Source organism: Dendrobates tinctorius, unplaced genomic scaffold, assembly GCF_039654945.1.
Source record: "Dendrobates tinctorius isolate UK_male_01 unplaced genomic scaffold, ASM3965494v1 ptg000103l, whole genome shotgun sequence".
Lineage (NCBI taxonomy): Eukaryota > Metazoa > Chordata > Amphibia > Anura > Dendrobatidae > Dendrobates > Dendrobates tinctorius.
Genome location: NW_027361771.1, coordinates 22,964,538 through 22,984,055, shown reverse-complemented (window position 1 = coordinate 22,984,055; position 19,518 = coordinate 22,964,538). Strand labels below are relative to the sequence as shown.

General features: G+C 45.6%; 1 protein-coding gene across 1 annotated transcript in view; it reads left to right on the top strand.

Annotated features, from left to right (window-relative positions):
• CA10 (carbonic anhydrase 10) overlaps positions 1-19,518 on the top strand; it is a 483,033-nt gene that overhangs the window by 361,031 nt on the left and 102,484 nt on the right. Inside the window, exon 4 of the mRNA XM_073588164.1 lies at positions 17,027-17,212. Within this exon, the coding sequence (XP_073444265.1) occupies positions 17,027-17,212 (186 nt within the window). The remainder of the gene's footprint in view (positions 1-17,026; positions 17,213-19,518) is intronic.

Genomic DNA, 19,518 nt, shown 5'->3' with positions numbered 1-19,518 from the left:
GACACCACCCCAATCCTGTAATGGGGATTCTAAAGGCCTTTGTGCAAATGACTAGTTAGTGTGGTTAGTGTGCATGCGTTACCACTACTCCATTAATCTCTATGGGATTAACAAAAGCACTGTCAGTCAGTATACTTTTTCACCAATTCTATGAATGGCTGAAAAAGTATTTAGTGGGAAAAATCCCTTAATGCAATGTTCTAGTAGCTGTCTACCCTTGAATTAAACAAAATGTCCCGAATTATTAAAAATAAGAGTGGTCATCCCAGTCTTTGTACTTCCTGTTCCAGCTGTAAACTTTCTTTTGAGCCCAGTCCAGACTAACATGTGACCACCTTAGCCAATCAGTGGCCGCAAGGGTGAGGCATCGGTCACCACAAAAGACAGTGATTGGCTGCAGCATTCATATGCCCATCCAGCAAGAGGAGGAAATACAGAGACTGATGGAGGGAAGTGTTGGAAGAGGAATAGTGAGATTAGTATACTTTTATTTTTATTTTATAACTTTTAAGCATTTTTAATATTTTTTTTATATATTTTAGGGATGGACAATCCTATTAAAATTCCAATATCTTATAATACAATTTCTCAGCTTTGGGTTTTAATTATTTTGTTTGCCTAAACAATGTATGACATTTCCTGCTGATAAGTTTAGCCAGCATTTGTGTGACCGGTAGTCTTCTTCATTATACTGTAGGAGACATCTAATACTCAGCAGATTCTTCTCATTATATGATTATTCTTACTCATTTCACATTTTGAATTGAATTAATGAAGGAACTGATCGCACAAGAATCATGGCTTATAACGAAAGCCATGATGTTGCTATAGGTTTGTTTCTCAAGTGGACCAAACTGACACCAGTGGTGCCCTTGTATACGTTTTGGGGGGGTTGTTTTGTTTTTCTATGGGCAAAAACATTGGTGCAGACTAAGGGTTCTTTTCCACTTGCCGTGTTTTTACGGGCCGTTTTTGCGGCCCCAATAGTCTTCCTTGGGGCCGCAAAAGCGGCTCGCAAAAATTCTTCGGAGCGCCGTGCGCCATATGGCCGTGAGGGAGATCATGAAAATCACGGCAATACGGCCCGCAAAAAAGGCCAGCAAAAACGGGCCGCAAAAAACACGGAAAGTGTAAAAGAACCCTTAGATATTATTTTGCCTTCGAGAACACAAAATGGCCAATGTCCAGCTGGTTTAGACTTACAACTGCTAGCCATGAGATGATGATTGAAATCTTACATAAACCAACATGAAACTTTTTCAGAGAAACTTACATGGAGCCATTGGTGAATGTGTTTCTGGACATGATGAAATTGCACCAGTAATGCACTCAATGCACTTATTCCTGTCTTAATGAGTAACTATACAGTCATTTTATAAGCTATTAGTGTCTGATTCATAATACATTTCTTTGCTTATTTCATGGGGGTCTGGTGTATGTACCATAGGATATGTCTAATACTGGAATATAGCCTCCCAATCTGTGGCTTTTATATGAACATAAAGAGCAATCAGCAATAGCGAGTCCCACAATATGACTGCCATTACTGGTTTTCCATGCTGGTTTATAGTTTAGACTAAGTAATTGTATTAATGCATAAAATGCATATTTTTTTTATAATGATTAGCGATGTTGTTGCTAAGCAAAATTCACAAAAGTAGCTTGGCTTTACTTTATTGTCAAATTTATCTAACATGTCTATGATTTGTTTTTGCAAATGTGTATGACATTTTCTAATTAATTTATTGAACTAATTTATTTGTGTAAACTGTGTTTAAAGGGGTTTTCCCACGAACAAAAGTTCATTTTAATCAATAGATCTTGGAATAATAATAATTTCCACAATTGGATGTGTTTAAATAAAATGTTCCTGTGCTGAGATAATGGAGTACTTATTCTGCTGAATGCACCCATGTTCTCTATGAGAGAGCAATTGTCAGACATCTGTGGCAGCAGCTTACATGAGTGAGAACAGAAGGATCAGAAGTCCAAAATCAAATATGCCAGAACCTAAACTCCCCCGGGCAATCATATGTTTGGGGCCTCCCTACACATTCGCCTGCCAGAACCTAAACTCCCTCAGCAATCAGCTGTTTGGGGCCTCCATACACATTAGCCTGCCAGAACCTAATCTCCCTGAGCAATCATCTGCTTGGGGCCTCCATACACATTAGCCTGCCAGAACCTAATCTCTAGTGATGGGCAGTCCGGCTCTTTTTGGTGATCTAGCTCTCACGGCTCCGCTCACCAAAAAGAGCCAGCTCTTTTTGGATCCTAAATGGATCCCTATTGCATACATGTTCAGGCGTCCGAAACTCCGCCCACCTACCGCAAACCCCGCTCACTTTCTATGAGCCAATTAAATTGCTGAGTGGGCGGAGTTTTGTTCGGGTGAGCAGAGTTACGTCTGCCGAACACCGGGATTTTATGCCCAGTGAGAGCCATTCAGGGATTTTTGTGGCTGTCACTGGGGTGCCGGCTCCCATCGTTCACAGCAAGGAGCCGGCTCTTTGTGTCGGATCGTTCGCGAATGACACATCACTACTAATCTCCCTAAGCAATCATCTGTTTGGGGCCTCCATAAACATTACATTGCCAGAACCTACAGTGCTGTGCAAATTAATTGGGACAAAGCATTTCTTAAGTAAAATCTTAAGTTGGTTACCACTCAGTGATTCAAACCAGTTTTAACTGCTTTGAACAGGTGTGAGTGCCTGTTCAAAGCAATTAAAACTGGTTTGAATCACTGACTGGTAACCAACTTAAGATTTTACTTAAGAAATGCTTTGTCCCAATTAATTTGCACAGCACTGTAAACTCCCTCAGTAATCCATACACATTAGCCTGCCAGAACCTAATCTCTCTGAGCAATCATCTGTTTGGGGTTTCCATACACATTAGATTGCCAGAAGCTAATCTGCCTGAGCAATCATCTGTTTGGAGCCTCCATACACATTAGCCTGCCAGAACCTAAACTCCCTCAGTATTTGTTTGGGGACTCTATGTAGGATCGTGTGCCGACTGGAGGTGGTCCCTTTTCAACCGCGGACAGACTGGAGACAGAGACCGACGTGTGTTCAAACAGGATGCTCTTTATTGGCCGTCCTCCCGATGACCACAGCAACACGACAGCTTCTACGCACAGGCCTGGCTACCTTTCACCTCCTGCTTTCCCTTAAAGCGACATCCCTCGCGGTTCTTTCACTGTGTTTGCCTTAGGCCCACCATCACAGCACTTCTCCTGGCTGAGTCCTTCCGTCTGGTACCCTGGGCGTCCTTTGTCCTGCAGCTATCCTGTCAGGGCCACCCCCCTGACTATCTCTCCTTCCAGTCCCTTCTGGAGCTCGTCCTTCTTCAGTCTGCTCCTGCGCTGAACTCCTCCTCCTGGACTGGCTTCCCTGGGGCTCTCTCCCTTTTTATTCCCCTGCCTGGGAATTCCCCTCTCTAGCCCCCATAACTCTGCCCACCATGATTTTGCAGTTTCTTTAGCATTAGCTGCTATTAAGTCCTTTTCCTGCCTTCTTCTGTCTCCCTCTAGTGGCCAAACCTTAGTACTACACTGACTCCTTTTTTTCTGCTGTTCCTTATCTCCCCCTAATGGCCAAAACCCGGTCCTACACCATCTGTTCCTAATTCCAGCTCTTTCCCCATACATATGCACCAATTCACATCAAGTATATTTACTGCACCTCTTAGATTTACTGTTCCTCTTCAGACAGGTCCATAGGTCAGTCCACTTCCCTACATCTATACACATTTGACTGCCAGAACCTAAACTCCCTCAGCAATCATTTGTTTGGGGCCTCCATACACATTAGACTGCCAGAACCTTATCTCCCTCAGCAATCATCTGGGGTCTCCATACACATTAGACTGCCAGAACATAATCTCCCTCAGCAATCATCTGTTTGGGGCCTCCACACACATTAGACTGCCAGAACCTAATCTCCCTCAGCAATCATCTGTTTGGGGCCTCCATACACATTAGCCTGCCAGAACCTAATCTCCCCAAGCAATCATCTGTTTGGGGCCTCCATACACATTAGACTGCCAGAACCTAAACTCCCTCAGTAATCATCTGTTTGGAGACTCTATACACATTAGACTGCCAGAACCTATACTCCCATAGCAATCATCTGTTTGGGGCTTCCATACACATTAGATTGCCAGAAGCTAATCTCCCTGAGCAATCATCTGTTTGGAGCCTCCATACACATTAGCCTGCCAGAACCTAAACTCCCTCAGCAATCATCTGTTTGGGGCCTCCATAGACATTAGCCTGCCAGAACCTAAACTCCCTCAGCAATCATCTTTTTGGGGCCTCCATACACATTAGCCTGCCAGAACCTAAACTCCTTCAGCAATCATCTGTTTGAGGCCTCCATACACATTAGATTGCCAGAAGCTAATCTGCCTGAGCAATCATCTGTTTGGGGCCTCCATACACATTAGCCTGTCAGAACCTAAACTCCCTGAGCAATCATCTGTTTGGGGCCTCCATACACATTAGCCTGCCAGAACCTAAACTCCCTCAGCAATCATCTGTTTGGAGACTCTATACACATTAGACTGCCAGAACCTAAACTCCTATAGCAGTCATCTGTTTGGGGCTTCCATACACATTAGATTGCCAGAAGCTAATCTCCCTGAGCAATCATCTGTTTGGAGCCTCCATACACATTAGCCTGCCAGAACCTAAACTCCCTCAGCAATCATCTGTTTGGGGCCTCCATACACATTAGCCTGCCAGAACCTAAACTCCCTCAGCAATCATCTGTTTGGGGCCTCCATACACATTAGCCTGCCAGAACCTAAACTCCCTCAGCAATCATTTGTTTGGGGCTTCCATATACATTAGCCTGCCAGAACCTAAACTCCCTCAGCAATCATCTGTTTGGGACCTCCATACACATTAGATTGCCAGAAGCTAATCTGCCTGAGCAGTCATCTGTTTGGGGCCTCCATACACATTAGCCTGCCAGAACCTAAACTCCCTCAGCAATCATCTGTTTGGGGCCTCCACACACATTAGCCTGCCAGAGCCTAAACTCCTTCAGCAATCATCTGTGTGGGGCCTCCATACACATTAGCCTGCCAGAACCTAAACTCCCTGAGCAATCAGCTGTTTGGGGCCTCCATACACATTAGCCTGCCAGAACCTAAACTCCCTCAGCAATCATCTGTTTGGGGCCTCCATACACATTAGCCTGCCAGAACCTAAACTCCCTCAGCAATCATCTGTTTGAGGCCTCCAGACACATTACACTGCCAGAAGCTAAACTCGCTCAGCAATCATTAGACTTTCAGCAAAACCTGGCAATATTGGCAGGCTCGGCCATAGTTAGTCTAATGTGCATGGGGAGATATACCGCTTCACAATCTATGATGTATATATACGTCATAGGTCGTTTCCCTGCACTCAATGCGGGCTCTGGCGCTGAGCCTGCATGTTTTCTAGCACACGTCAGCTGATTTTATCCCTGACCAGTGCCAGTCGTGGGTGGAATCGTGATTCACCAGCAGCTGTAAACATGTTATATGCTGCTGTCAATCTCTGACATGTCCGCTGTCAATCTTTAACATGGCCGTACAGGAAGTACGTCACTAATCCCGCCAATCGGCGCCTGTGTCACATGACCGCGGGGTGCCAATGGGTTGGCACGACAACCCTGGGACTGCAGGAGACCCCTGTGTCTGTCATTGCCAATCTGCTATGAGTGCCGCCCTGTGGCCGGCACCCATAGCAGATGATCATTTTAGCTACACATAGCAGAAACCCTGCTATGTGTAGCACAGGCAATCAGATGATCACAGTTTCTAGTTTCCCATAGAGACTACTGAATAGAGTAAAAAGTTAAAAATGTTTTTAAAAATGTTAAAAAATATAGAAGTTCAAATCACTTCCCTCTTACCCCATTCAAAATAAAGCAATTAAAAATACACATATTTTATATCGCCAATTAAAATATAAAAAGAATGAATGTGATCAGATGGCGTAACGAGAAAAAAAGTAAAAATTCCAGAATTACATTTTTTTTTTGTAGCCACAAGATTGCAATAACAGGCATTCAAAAGTTCGTATCTACCCCAAAATTGTATCAATGAAAGCATCAGCTCGATGCGGAAAAAATAAGCCCTCGCTCAGCTCCAGATCCTGAAAAATGGAGATGCAGCAAGTCTCGGAATATGGCACCCTTTTTTGCTTTTTTGAGGGGGTTTTTTTGCAAACTTTGGAATTTAGTTTCGCTACTTAAATAAAAAGGAACCTAGACATATTTGGTGTCTATGAAATCATAATGACTCAGTAAATCATAATGGCAGGTCAGTTTTAGCATTAAGTGGACATGTAGAAAAAGAAATTGTGGAATTGCTCTATTTTTGCAATTTCACCACACTTTGAATTTTTTTCCCGTTTTCCGGTATACTATATGACAAAACCAATTGTTCAAAAATACAAGTTGACCCGTTGAAAACAAGTCCTCACGTGGCCGTATTAACTGAAAAATATGAAAAATAAAAAAATATCGTTCTGGAAAGACAGGAAGCAAAAATTGGAAACGCAAAAAAGAAAAACTTCAAGGTCGTGGAGGGATTAAAGTCTAGTGTCCTTTAAGTATACATTTTATTATCTATATATAAATATTAAGATATTAAAAATGCAGCAAGTGAAAAATAAAGAATGATTTAGAATATATTTTAATGAATGAAAGAAAGCAAAGTAAAATAAATTACATGACTCGGATTGAAAAATGCCCCATACTATTATAGAATTTTGAGCTTCTAATAATTTATGGCAATCCCAGAATATGGTATTTTTACCATACACACTGTCCCTTTCATGGCTCATTTCTAGAGTTGAGCGACTTTTGGTTTTTTAGGGTCGCGTTTCGTTTCGTGAAACCCGACTTTTCCAAAAGTCGGGTCGAGCAAGATCGTCCGATTATAGGGAAAAGTCGGGGTCGTCCCGAAACACGAAACCCAATGTAAGTCAATGGGGAATAAAAGTCGGCAGTGAGAGGAGGACAGGAAACACACCAACAGTGCCCATTTGAATGCCAAAAGCATCAATTCTTCTTACTTAAGCTTGTCAACCTTAATTAACTTCATAATACTAGTTACGCACTGAAAAATGGGTGTTATTTGGCTAAAGTTGTGGGGGGGAGGGCTGGCTGCAGGTTTTCATGTGCCCTGGGCGAAAGAGCGCCCCTTTAACACATACCACAACTCATCATGCTCCGATACGGCAGATAAATAGCGGTATAGTACAATGAAAAATACCTCACTTTTTACATCTCATGACGAGGCCCATCTATTTCTCCATACAGAATCATTGGTCCCATATAATGTTTGAAACAGTATATGATGAGCTCCACATAATGCTACAGTATATGTTGGTCCCCATGGATGAAGCTCCACTGTCTTATGGGCCCAAATAATGCTCCAAACATAATGGGCCCCATTTCTAATGCTCTAGTGTATAATGGGCCCTGTAAATGCTGCTCCAGTGTCTGATGTCCACCTTTGGAATGTTCCAGTGTATGGTGGGCCCCATCTATCATTCTCCAGAGTATAGTGCTCCCCAAAAATTGCTGTCCCAACATTGAAAACAATCAAATAAGTCTCCTCGCTAGGGAATCCCTGTACTTGTCTGGACAGGTGCTGTAGCTTGCTTAACAGCTCGCCAGCCGTTCTCACGCCCAGTATGGATTGCACGTGATTGCACAAAGGTTAGAAAGGGTACCGTATCCCTGGATAACATGTATGGATAGTGTACACATTCAAAATATATGTCTATACAGCATGAGGCAGGCTCAGACGGTGTTAGGCCCAGTATGGATTGCACGTCATTGCACAAAGGTTAGAAAGGGTACCGTATCCCCGGATAACATGTATGGATAGCGTACACATTCAAAATATATGTCTATACAGCATGAGGCAGGCTCAGATGTTGTTAGGCCCAGTATGGATTGCACGTCATTGCACAAAGGTTAGAAAGGGTACCGTATCCCCGGATAACATGTATGGATAGCGTACACATTCAAAATGTATGTCTATACAGCATGAGGCAGGCTCAGACGGTGTTAGGCCCAGTATGGATTGCACGTCATTGCACAAAGGTTAGAAAGGGTACCGTATCCCTGGATAACATGTATGGATAGCGTACACATTCAAAATATATGTCTATACAGCATGAGGCAGGCTCAGACGGTGTTAGGCCCAGTATGGATTGCACGTCATTGCACAAAGGTTAGAAAGGGTACCGTATCCCCGGATAACATGTATGGATAGCGTACACATTCAAAATATATGTCTATACAGCATGAGGCAGGCTCAGACGTTGTTAGGCCCAGTATGGATTGCACGTCATTGCACAAAGGTTAGAAAGGGTACCGTATCCCCGGATAACATGTATGGATAGCGTACACATTCAAAATATATGTCTATACAGCATGAGGCAGGCTCAGACGTTGTTAGGCCCAGTGTGGATTGCACGTCATTGCACAAAGGTTAGAAAGGGTACCGTATCCCCGGATAACATGTATGGATAGCGTACACATTCAAAATATATGTCTATACAGCATGAGGCAGGCTCAGACGGTGTTAGGCCCAGTATGGATTGCACGTCATTGCACAAAGGTTAGAAAGGGTACCGTATCCCTGGATAACATGTATGGATAGCGTACACATTCAAAATATATGTCTATACAGCATGAGGCAGGCTCAGACGGTGTTAGGCCCAGTATGGATTGCACGTCATTGCACAAAGGTTAGAAAGGGTACCGTATCCCCGGATAACATGTATGGATAGCGTACACATTCAAAATATATGTCTATACAGCATGAGGCAGGCTCAGACGGTGTTAGGCCCAGTATGGATTGCACGTCATTGCACAAAGGTTAGAAAGGGTACCGTATCCCCGGATAACATGTATGGATAGCGTACACATTCAAAATATATGTCTATACAGCATGAGGCAGGCTCAGACGGTGTTAGGCCCAGTATGGATTGCACGTCATTGCACAAAGGTTAGAAAGGGTACCGTATCCCTGGATAACATGTATGGATAGCGTACACATTCAAAATATATGTCTATACAGCATGAGGCAGGCTCAGACGGTGTTAGGCCCAGTATGGATTGCACGTCATTGCACAAAGGTTAGAAAGGGTACCGTATCCCCGGATAACATGTATGGATAGCGTACACATTCAAAATATATGTCTATACAGCATGAGGCAGGCTCAGACGGTGTTAGGCCCAGTATGGATTGCACGTCATTGCACAAAGGTTAGAAAGGGTACCGTATCCCCGGATAACATGTATGGATAGCGTACACATTCAAAATATATGTCTATACAGCATGAGGCAGGCTCAGACATTGTTAGGCCCAGTATGGATTGCACGTAATTGCACAAAGGTTAGAAAGGGTACCGTATCCCCGGATAACATGTATGGATAGCGTACACATTCAAAATATATGTCTATACAGCATGAGGCAGGCTCAGACGGTGTTAGGCCCAGTATGGATTGCACGTCATTGCACAAAGGTTAGAAAGGGTACCGTATCCCCGGATAACATGTATGGATAGCGTACACATTCAAAATATATGTCTATACAGCATGAGGCAGGCTCAGACGTTGTTAGGCCCAGTATGGATTGCACGTCATTGCACAAAGGTTAGAAAGGGTACCGTATCCCCGGATGACATGTATGGATAGCGTACACATTCAAAATATATGTCTATACAGCATGAGGCAGGCTCAGACGGTGTTAGGCCCAGTATGGATTGCACGTCATTGCACAAAGGTTAGAAAGGGTACCGTATCCCCGGATAACATGTATGGATAGCGTACACATTCAAAATATATGTCTATACAGCATGAGGCAGGCTCAGACGGTGTTAGGCCCAGTATGGATTGCACGTCATTGCACAAAGGTTAGAAAGGGTACCGTATCCCCGGATAACATGTATGGATAGCGTACACATTCAAAATATATGTCTATACAGCATGAGGCAAGCTCAGACGTTGTTAGGCCCAGTATGGATTGCACGTCATTGCACAAAGGTTAGAAAGGGTACCGTATCCCCGGATAACATGTATGGATAGCGTACACATTCAAAATATATGTCTATACAGCATGAGGCAGGCTCAGACGTTGTTAGGCCCAGTATGGATTGGACGTCATTGCACAAAGGTTAGAAAGGGTACCGTATCCCCGGATAACATGTATGGATAGCGTACACATTCAAAATATATGTCTCAGGAGGCAGGCTCAGACGGTGTCAGGCACAGTATGGATTTGACGGCCCAGATTACACAGCGGAGGAGCAGGGAGAGGTAAAGATTGCAAATGCTGGGGCCCTGCCCAAGCAAGGGGGGCCCACTCTTGGGCGTCGGTACTGGCACTGGGCCCCTCATAGTACAGCGGTGTGTCTGACGGCGGGTGTGCACCACCACCGTCAGAGACACTTGATTGCACTATGAGGGACCCTGTGCCAGTGCCCGCGCCCAAGAGTCGGCCTACCCACCTGTCCAGGGCAACGGCACTCGCACGGTGTCGTGCGCTAGGTGGTTACCCCGGCCATGGGGGGGGAGGCAGCACAGTTAGGGAGTTTTAGAAAGTGGCATATGTTGATGTTGGACATTCAGCTGATGCAAAAGGCGAAATAGGTGAAGTACCAGGAAGAGGTGGACCAAAGCAAGCCATTTTTCTGTCACCCTATGTGTCATCAGGGGAAGGTGGGACAAAATCCTTGGAAACCCATTTTTGGTTCATTTTAATGAAGGTTAGATCATCCACATTTTGGGTTGACAGACGGGTCCTTTTTTCTGTCAGGATTGATCCAGCTGCACTGAAGACTCTTTCCGATGGCACACTTGCAGCTGGGCAAGCGAGCTCCTGTAAGGCATATTGTGCCAATTCAGGCCAGGTGTCCAGTTTAGCGGCCCAATAGTCAAAGGGGAATGACCTGTGTGGGAGAACATCGATATGGGAGGAAAAGTAGTTTGTAACCATAGTTGACAACTGCTGTCTCCTGTCACTTTCCATCGATGCAGTATTACCAGTTGTGTGAGCGGTATTTGAAAAATCAGTCCACAACATTGTCATGAAACCCCTGTCTCCAACGCCACTTCTGCTGTGTGCACCACGAACACCTCTGCCAAGCTGCCCCCGGCCCGTACGGCTCGTGTGAGAACCATCACCGCTGCTGTGTGCTGGGAATGCCTCAAGCAACCGATTTACCAGAGTTGCTTGTTTATTAGCCAATATTAGGTCAAGGTTCTCCTGTGGCATGATGTTTTGTAATTTGCCTTTATAGCGTGGATCCAGGATGCTGGCCAACCAGTAGTCGTCATCGTTCATCATTTTGGCAATGCGGGGGTCCCTTTTTAGGATCCGCAAGGCATAATCTGACATGTGGGCCAATGTTCCCGGTGTCAATGATGCACTGCGAGTGCTGGGTGGAGGAGCACTTTCTGGCAAATCCACATCCCTCCAGTCACGCACAAACCCTGTACCAGACCTTGCCACGCCAACATTTTCACTTGCCCCACTAGATGCATCCTCCTCCCCTAAGTAATCATCCCCATCATCCTCCTCCTCCTCCTCTTCTTCCTCCACCTCGTCCAGGAGAGGTCCCTGAGCAGACAATGGCTGAATGTCATCAAGGATTCCCTCCTCTTCTTCCTCCTCATCAACATTGGCTGCAGACGCCTGCTCCTTAAGGTGCGTCAAAGTTTGCATGAGCAGACGCATAAGTGGGATGCTCATGCTTAGGATGGCGTCGTCTGCGCTTACCAGCCGTGTGCATTCCTCAAAACACTGAAGGACTTTACAAAGGTCTTTCAGCTTCGACCACTGCACGCCTGTCAACTCCATGTCTGCTCTCAAAGTGCCTGGCCGTGTATCCTCCCACAAATGCATTATGGCCTGCCTCTGCTCGCACAGCCGCTCCACCATGTGCAGGGTGGAGTTCCACCTTGTTGCAATGTCGATAATGAGGCGGTGGTTGGGAAGGTGGAGCAATCGCTGCAGCTTCTGCATACGAACGGAGTGTACAGGCGACCGGCGGATGTGCGCGCACAGTCTTCGCACCTTCTGGAGCAGGGCTGTTAACTCCGGATAATTTTTGAGGAAGCACTGCACCACCAGGTTCAAGGTGTGAGCCAAGCAAGGTATGTGGCTGAGTTTTGAAAGGGCTATGGCTGCCACAAAATTACGGCCGTTATCACTAACTACCTTGCCTGCCTCAAGATGTACACTGCCCAGCCATGACTCAGTTTGTCGCTTCAAGTACTCGGCCAGCACCTCGGCGGTGTGTCTGTCGCCCAAACACATCATCTGCAACACAGCCTGCTGACGCTTTCCACTAGCTGCTCGATAGGGGGACACATCGTGTGCAACAGTGGCAGCTGCAGATGGAGTGCTCGTACGACTGCGCTCTGTGGACGAGCTTTCGCTTCTGGAGGAGGAGGAGGAGGAGGAGGAGGGTCGAACGCCTACAGCCAACTGTTTCCTATACCGTGGGCTAGGCAGCACTGTCCCACCACCGCTGTCCCCTGTGGACCCTGCATCCACCACATTAACCCAGTGCGCAGTGATGGACACGTAACGGCCCTGGCCATGCCGACTGGACCATGCATCAGTTGTGAGGTGCACCTTTCCGCTCACTGACTGCTTGAGTGCATGGACAATGCGGTCTTTCACATGATGGTGGAGGGCTGGGATGGCTTTGCGAGAGAAGAAGTGGCGACTGGGTAGGTCATAGCGTGGTACTGCATAGGCCATGAGTTCGCGGAAAGCTGTGCTTTCCACCAACCGAAAGGGCATCATCTCAAACGAGATTAGTTTGGCAATGTGGGCGTTCAAACCCAGTGTACGCGGATGAGAGACTGAGTACTTTCTTGACCTACTCATAGTGTCTGGGAGGGTGAGCTGGACTTGAGAGCTGCATATGGTGGAAGTAGCGGTGGACAGGGCGGACTGAGAGAGAGTTGATGATGGTGATGGAGTTGGTGTTCTTTCTGATGGCCTAGAATCAGTCTTTCGTTGATATAACAGTGAGATTCCCTGACTGCTGTGGCCTTGCAACGACACCTCAACATTTGCTGCTGTGCTAACCGGTGGGCTTACAGTGGGGGAAACAATGTAGCGTTGCTGACTACCTTCGTTGTGATCAGTTGCACATGTGGCACTTGAGGTTTGGTGTTGTGTCCACGCTTGCAAGTGCATGCTGGTTAAATGTCTAAGCATGCAACTGGTATTCAAATTTTTCAGATTTTTCCCTCGGCTAAAGGTCTTTGCGCACTTCTTACAGATAACCTTGGCCTGATCATGAGGATTTTGTTCAAAAAAGTGCCACACTGCACTCTTCCTACTTTGGCAGACATTTTGCGGCCTAGCACGCTGTGATCTTTTGACCCTCTGGACAAGCTGTCCAGCAACTCTTTTGATGTTTGGAACCTGTCTTTGGAGTGCTCCGGGCCTGCCAGATAACAGCTGTTGCGATGTTGATGTCTGCTGTGGATGCTCCTCATCTGAGCTATTGGAAGCAGCACCCTCTTCCCCCAATGGATGCCAATCTGGGTCAACAACTGGGTCATCCATCACCTCCTCTTCTATGTCATGTGCACCTTTCTCTGTGTCACCGTGTATGGTGGTATAGTGTGCGGGAAGGGGCACCTGAGTCTCATCAAGGTCAAATCTGGCTCTGTACACTGCGAGGACAATGTAGTGCTCTGAGTGAATGTACCAGCAGAATCATCCATCAGCGGCTGTGCATCAGTACACTCCATGTCAGATTCATCTTGGCCTGGGTAATTCACCATTTGACTTGATAATCCAGGCATGGTATGTGAAAACAGCTCCATGGAGTAATCAGTAGTATGGCCTGCGTCATCCTTCAATCTTGGTTGGGGTGAAGGACACAAGGAAAGGTGTGGTTCATGAACATGAGCCTCCAATGACGACTCAGTGCTTTTACTTTTTACAACTGAAGAAGAGGAGGCGATAGAGCTGGAGGCTGAGTCAGCAATGTAAGACAAAACTTTTTCCTGATGCTCTGCCTTTAAAAGCGGTTTGCCAACTCCTAGAAAACTAAGCGTTCGAGGCCTTATGTAGCCAGACGATGACGCAGGGTCAGCACCTCCTGCATTCGGTCCTATTTTGCTCTTGCCACTACCATCAGATCCACCACCAACACCATCATTACCAGCTGCCAACCCCCGCCCAATTCCACGGCCTCTTCCACCAGCCTTCCTCATTTTTGATAGAAATGTAGACAAAGTCCAACAAACTATATAGTAATGTAAAACAAGGTACAAGGTGTCTATAGGACAGGGGAGATTTAGAATTTCTGCACACACTTGTGGATTGTGTGAGGCCCACTGATATCTGAGCGCTATGTGACACGCTCGATGGCACAGCTGCCTGTGACCAAAGTGACGAGAGGATAATGGAGATTTTGAATCTCTGCGTACACTTTTGGACACTGGACACTTGTGGATTGTGTTAGGCCCACTGATATCTGAGCGCTATGTGACACGCTCGATGGCACAGCTGCCTGTGACCAAAGTGACGAGAGGATAATGGAGATTTTGAATCTCTGCATACACTTTTGGACACTGGACACTTGTGGATTGTGTTAGGCCCACTGATATCTGAGCGCTATGTGACACGCTCGATGGCACAGCTGCCTGTGACCAAAGTGACGAGAGGATAATGGAGATTTTGAATCTCTGCGTACACTTTTGGACACTGGACACTTGTGGATTGTGTGAGGCCCACTGATATCTGAGCGCTATGTGACACGCTCGATGGCACAGCTGCCTGTGACCAAAGTGACGAGAGGATAATGGAGATTTTGAATCTCTGCGTACACTTTTGGACACTGGACACTTGTGGATTGTGTGAGGCCCACTGATATCTGAGCGTTATGTGACACGCTCGATGGCACAGCTGCCTGTGACCAAAGTGACGAGAGGATAATGGAGATTTTGAATCTCTGCGTACACTTTTGGACACTGGACACTTGTGGATTGTGTTAGGCCCACTGATATCTGAGCGCTATGTGACACGCTCGATGGCACAGCTGCCTGTGACCAAAGTGACGAGAGGATAATGGAGATTTTGAATCTCTGCGTACACTTTTGGACACTGGACACTTGTGGATTGTGTGAGGCCCACTGATATCTGAGCGCTATGTGACACGCTCGATGGCACAGCTGCCTGTGACCAAAGTGACGAGAGGATAATGGAGATTTTGAATCTCTGCGTACACTTTTGGACACTGGACACTTGTGGATTGTGTGAGGCCCACTGATATCTGAGCGCTATGTGACACGCTCGATGGCACAGCTGCCTGTGACCAAAGTGACGAGAGGATAATGGAGATTTTGAATCTCTGCGTACACTTTTGGACACTGGACACTTGTAGATTGTGTGAGGCCCACTGATATCTGAGCGCTATGTGACACGCTCGATGGCACAGCTGCCTGTGACCAAAGTGACGAGAGGATAATGGAGATTTTGAATCTCTGCGCGCACTTTTGGACACTGGACACTTGTGGATTGTGTGAGGCCCACTGATATCTGAGCGCTATGTGACACGCTCGATGGCACAGCTGCCTGTGACCAAAGTGACGAGAGGATAATGGAGATTTTGAATCTCTGCGTACACTTGTGGACTGTGGACACTTGTAGATTGTGTGAGGCCCACTGATATCTGAGCGCTATGTGACACGCTCGATGGCACAGCTGCCTGTGACCAAAGTGACGAGAGGATAATGGAGATTTTGAATCTCTGCGTACACTTTTGGACACTGGACACTTGTGGATTGTGTGAGACCCACTGATATCTGAGCGCTATGTGACACGCTCGATGGCACAGCTGCCTGTGACCAAAGTGACGAGAGGATAATGGAGATTTTGAATCTCTGCGTACACTTTTGGACACTGGACACTTGTGGATTGTGTTAGGCCCACTGATATCTGAGCGCTATGTGACACGCTCGATGGCACAGCTGCCTGTGACCAAAGTGACGAGAGGATAATGGAGATTTTGAATCTCTGCGTACACTTTTGGACACTGGACACTTGTGGATTGTGTGAGGCCCACTGATATCTGAGCGCTATGTGACACGCTCGATGGCACAGCTGCCTGTGACCAAAGTGATGAGAGGATAATGGAGATTTTGAATCTCTGCATACACTTTTGGACACTGGACACTTGTGGATTGTGTGAGGCCCACTGATATCTGAGCGCTATGTGACACGCTCGATGGCACAGCTGTGACAAAAGTGACTAGAGGATAAGGGAGATTGGATTGCTTTTAAAAAAGCAGTTTGCGGAGCAGTGGGTAAACAGCAATGCCAGCGTGTCAGGAAGCCTTAAAAGGCAGCCCAACAACCAACACCACTGATACACCACAATATAGCCTCCCCTTGCACTGCACACACAGTGACTTGTGTGTTGTGCAGGCCAAATCGCTAGCAGCAGAAGCAGTTTTTTTGTCTTCTTCCCTGCCTAACGCTCTCCCTACAGAATCAGCAGCAACCTCTCCCTATACTAAGATCGGCAGAAGTAAGATGGCAGTCGGCGTGCACGCCCTTTTATACCCCCTGTGACGCCCACCAAAGCAAGCCAATCACTTGCATGCCCTTCTGAAAGATGGTGGTGACCCGTGCCTAGGTCATCACGTTGCCCACAGTGTCCGTGGATCCTGGTTGGCTGAAAAAGAGCGCAAAACAAACTTTTGAAACGCGACTTTGGCGCGTAAGTCGCCGACCTCGTGGCCGACCTCATCCTAGGGTCGGGTTTCGTTTCATGAAACCCGACTTTGCCAAAAGTCGGCGACTTTTGAATTTTTTCGACCCGTTTCGCTCAACTCTACTCATTTCCCTTTTTTTACTTCTTTGTAGTTTTATTGTAGAATTTTTGTTTGTTATAATAAAACATTGTATGTTGTCTCTTATGTCATAAGATAATATTGTTTGTATAAAACTTGCCTTATTTTTCCTGTAGGTGAGCGGCACAATGTACAATACTGGAAGGCATGTATCACTACGACTGGACAAGGAACATCTAGTAAATATATCTGGTGGACCCCTAACATACAGTCATCGTTTAGAAGAAATTCGGTTACATTTTGGCAGCGAGGATGGTCAAGGCTCAGAACATCTCCTTAATGGGCAAGCTTTTTCTGGGGAGGTAAGGCTTCGTTCTTTTTATTTTTTCCAAAATAAAAAAAGATTTAAGAGTCCGGTCCTTCCTTGATTTGCTGCCTATACATAATAGAAATCACGAAACCTCGGAAATCAGTTATGCTTTCTCATTGCCTTTAATGTTATGTAGTTTAGGATTGCTCTATGTATTTGGGAGTTGCATGGTGGCTTAGTGGGTAGCACTGTTGTTTTGCAGTGCTGGGCTACTGGGTCCTGCCAAGGATAACATCTTAAGGCGTTTATATGCTTTCCCATTTTTTGCACACTCCAAAAGATATACTAGTAGGGAATATGGATTGTGAGCCCCAATGGGCAAAGTGATGCTGATGTATGTAAAGCGCTGTGGAATTAATAGTGCTATAAGTGAGTAAAATGAATAAATGTATATAACAAAATTGCTGCAATATAGAATACCAACAATAAAATGTTGATGATTACTTCAATTTGTCGTTTCCTTAGAATAAATTATCAATTTCAGATTGGTGGGGTCTGACACCCCATCGACATGTTGTTTTCGCCTCTGGCAGCAGCCGCATGTAAATAGTGAACAGATCTTAACAGCAGAGCTCCATTTACTGTGTAGTGGCCCTTCCATTGAAGGGAATATTACAGTATTAAAGGGAACCTGCCATGTTTAAAATGGAATGTGATCTGTAGGCAGGAGGAGCTGATCATATGGTTTTACATTTTTGTGCAAAAATTTGTGGGAAAATTTTCAGTAACCCTTGCATTTTATTTATTGAATGTATTCATTGTAGGACCACCCACATATGAGTTCAGTGGGCAGTCTTACTAGTGAATGATAGTCTTTCCTGTATCACTGTGCATGATGAGATAGCTGTCAATCACTAGTAGAACTGACTAATGGCTTCATATGCTACAAACAACAGAAATTGTAATGAATCGATTGCAAGTTATACTGAATCTTTTCCCTCAAACCTATATATCATTCTTCTCAGCTTTTCTTTCTCTTTAACAGTCGCTTTTCCTGTAGAGGACACCAGTCCTGCTTTGTTTCAACAAGGATCTATCTTTGTTAAACAAACCATGAGCATGGATATACAGTTGGGCAAAAAAGTATTTAGTCAGTCAGCAATAGTGCAAGTTCCACCACTTAAAAAGATGAGAGGCGTCTGTAATTTACATCATAGGTAGACCTCAACTATGGGAGACAAACTGAGAAAAAAAAATCCAGAAAATCACATTGTCTGTTTTTTTTTCATTTTATTTGCATATTATGGTGGAAAATAAGTATTTGGTCAGAAACAAGCAATCAAGATTTCTGGCTCTCACAGATCTGTAACTTCTTCTTTAAGAGTCTCCTCTTTCCTCCACTCATTACCTGTAGTAATGGCACCTGTTTAAACTTGTTATCAGTATAAAAAGACACCTGTGCACACCCTCAAACAGTCTGACTCCAAACTCCACTATGGTGAAGACCAAAGAGCTGTCAAAGGACACCAGAAACAAAATTGTAGCCCTGCACCAGGCTGGGAAGACTGAATCTGCAATAGCCAACCAGCTTGGAGTGAAGAAATCAACTGTGGGAGCAATAATTAGAAAATGGAAGACATACAAGACCACTGATAATCTCCCTCGATCTGGTGCTCCACGCAAAATCCCACCCCGTGGGGTCAGAATGATCACAAGAACGGTGAGCAAAAATCCCAGAACCACGCGGGGGGACCTAGTGAATGAACTGCAGAGAGCTGGGACCAATGTAACAAGGCCTACCATAAGTAACACACTACGCCACCATGGACTCAGATCCTGCAGTGCCAGATGTGTCCCACTGCTTAAGCCTGTACATGTCCGGGCCCGTCTGAAGTTTGCTAGAGAGCATTTGGATGATCCAGAGGAGTTTTGGGAGAATGTCCTATGGTCTGATGAAACCAAACTGGAACTGTTTGGTAGAAACACAACTTGTCGTGTTTGAAGGAAAAAGAATACTGAGTTGCATCCATCAAACACCATACCTACTGTAAAGCATGGTGGTGGAAACATCATGCTTTGGGGCTGTTTCTCTGCAAAGGGGCCAGGACGACTGATCCGGGTACATGAAAGAATGAATGGGGCCATGTATCGTGAGATTTTGAATGAAAACCTCCTTCCATCAGCAAGGGCATTGAAGATGAAACGTGGCTGGGTCTTTCAACATGACAATGATCCAAAGCACACCGCCAGGGCAACGAAGGAGTGGCTTCGTAAGAAGCATTTCAAGGTCCTGGAGTGGCCTAGCCAGTCTCCAGATTTCAACCCTATAGAAAACCTTTGGAGGGAGTTGAAAGTCCG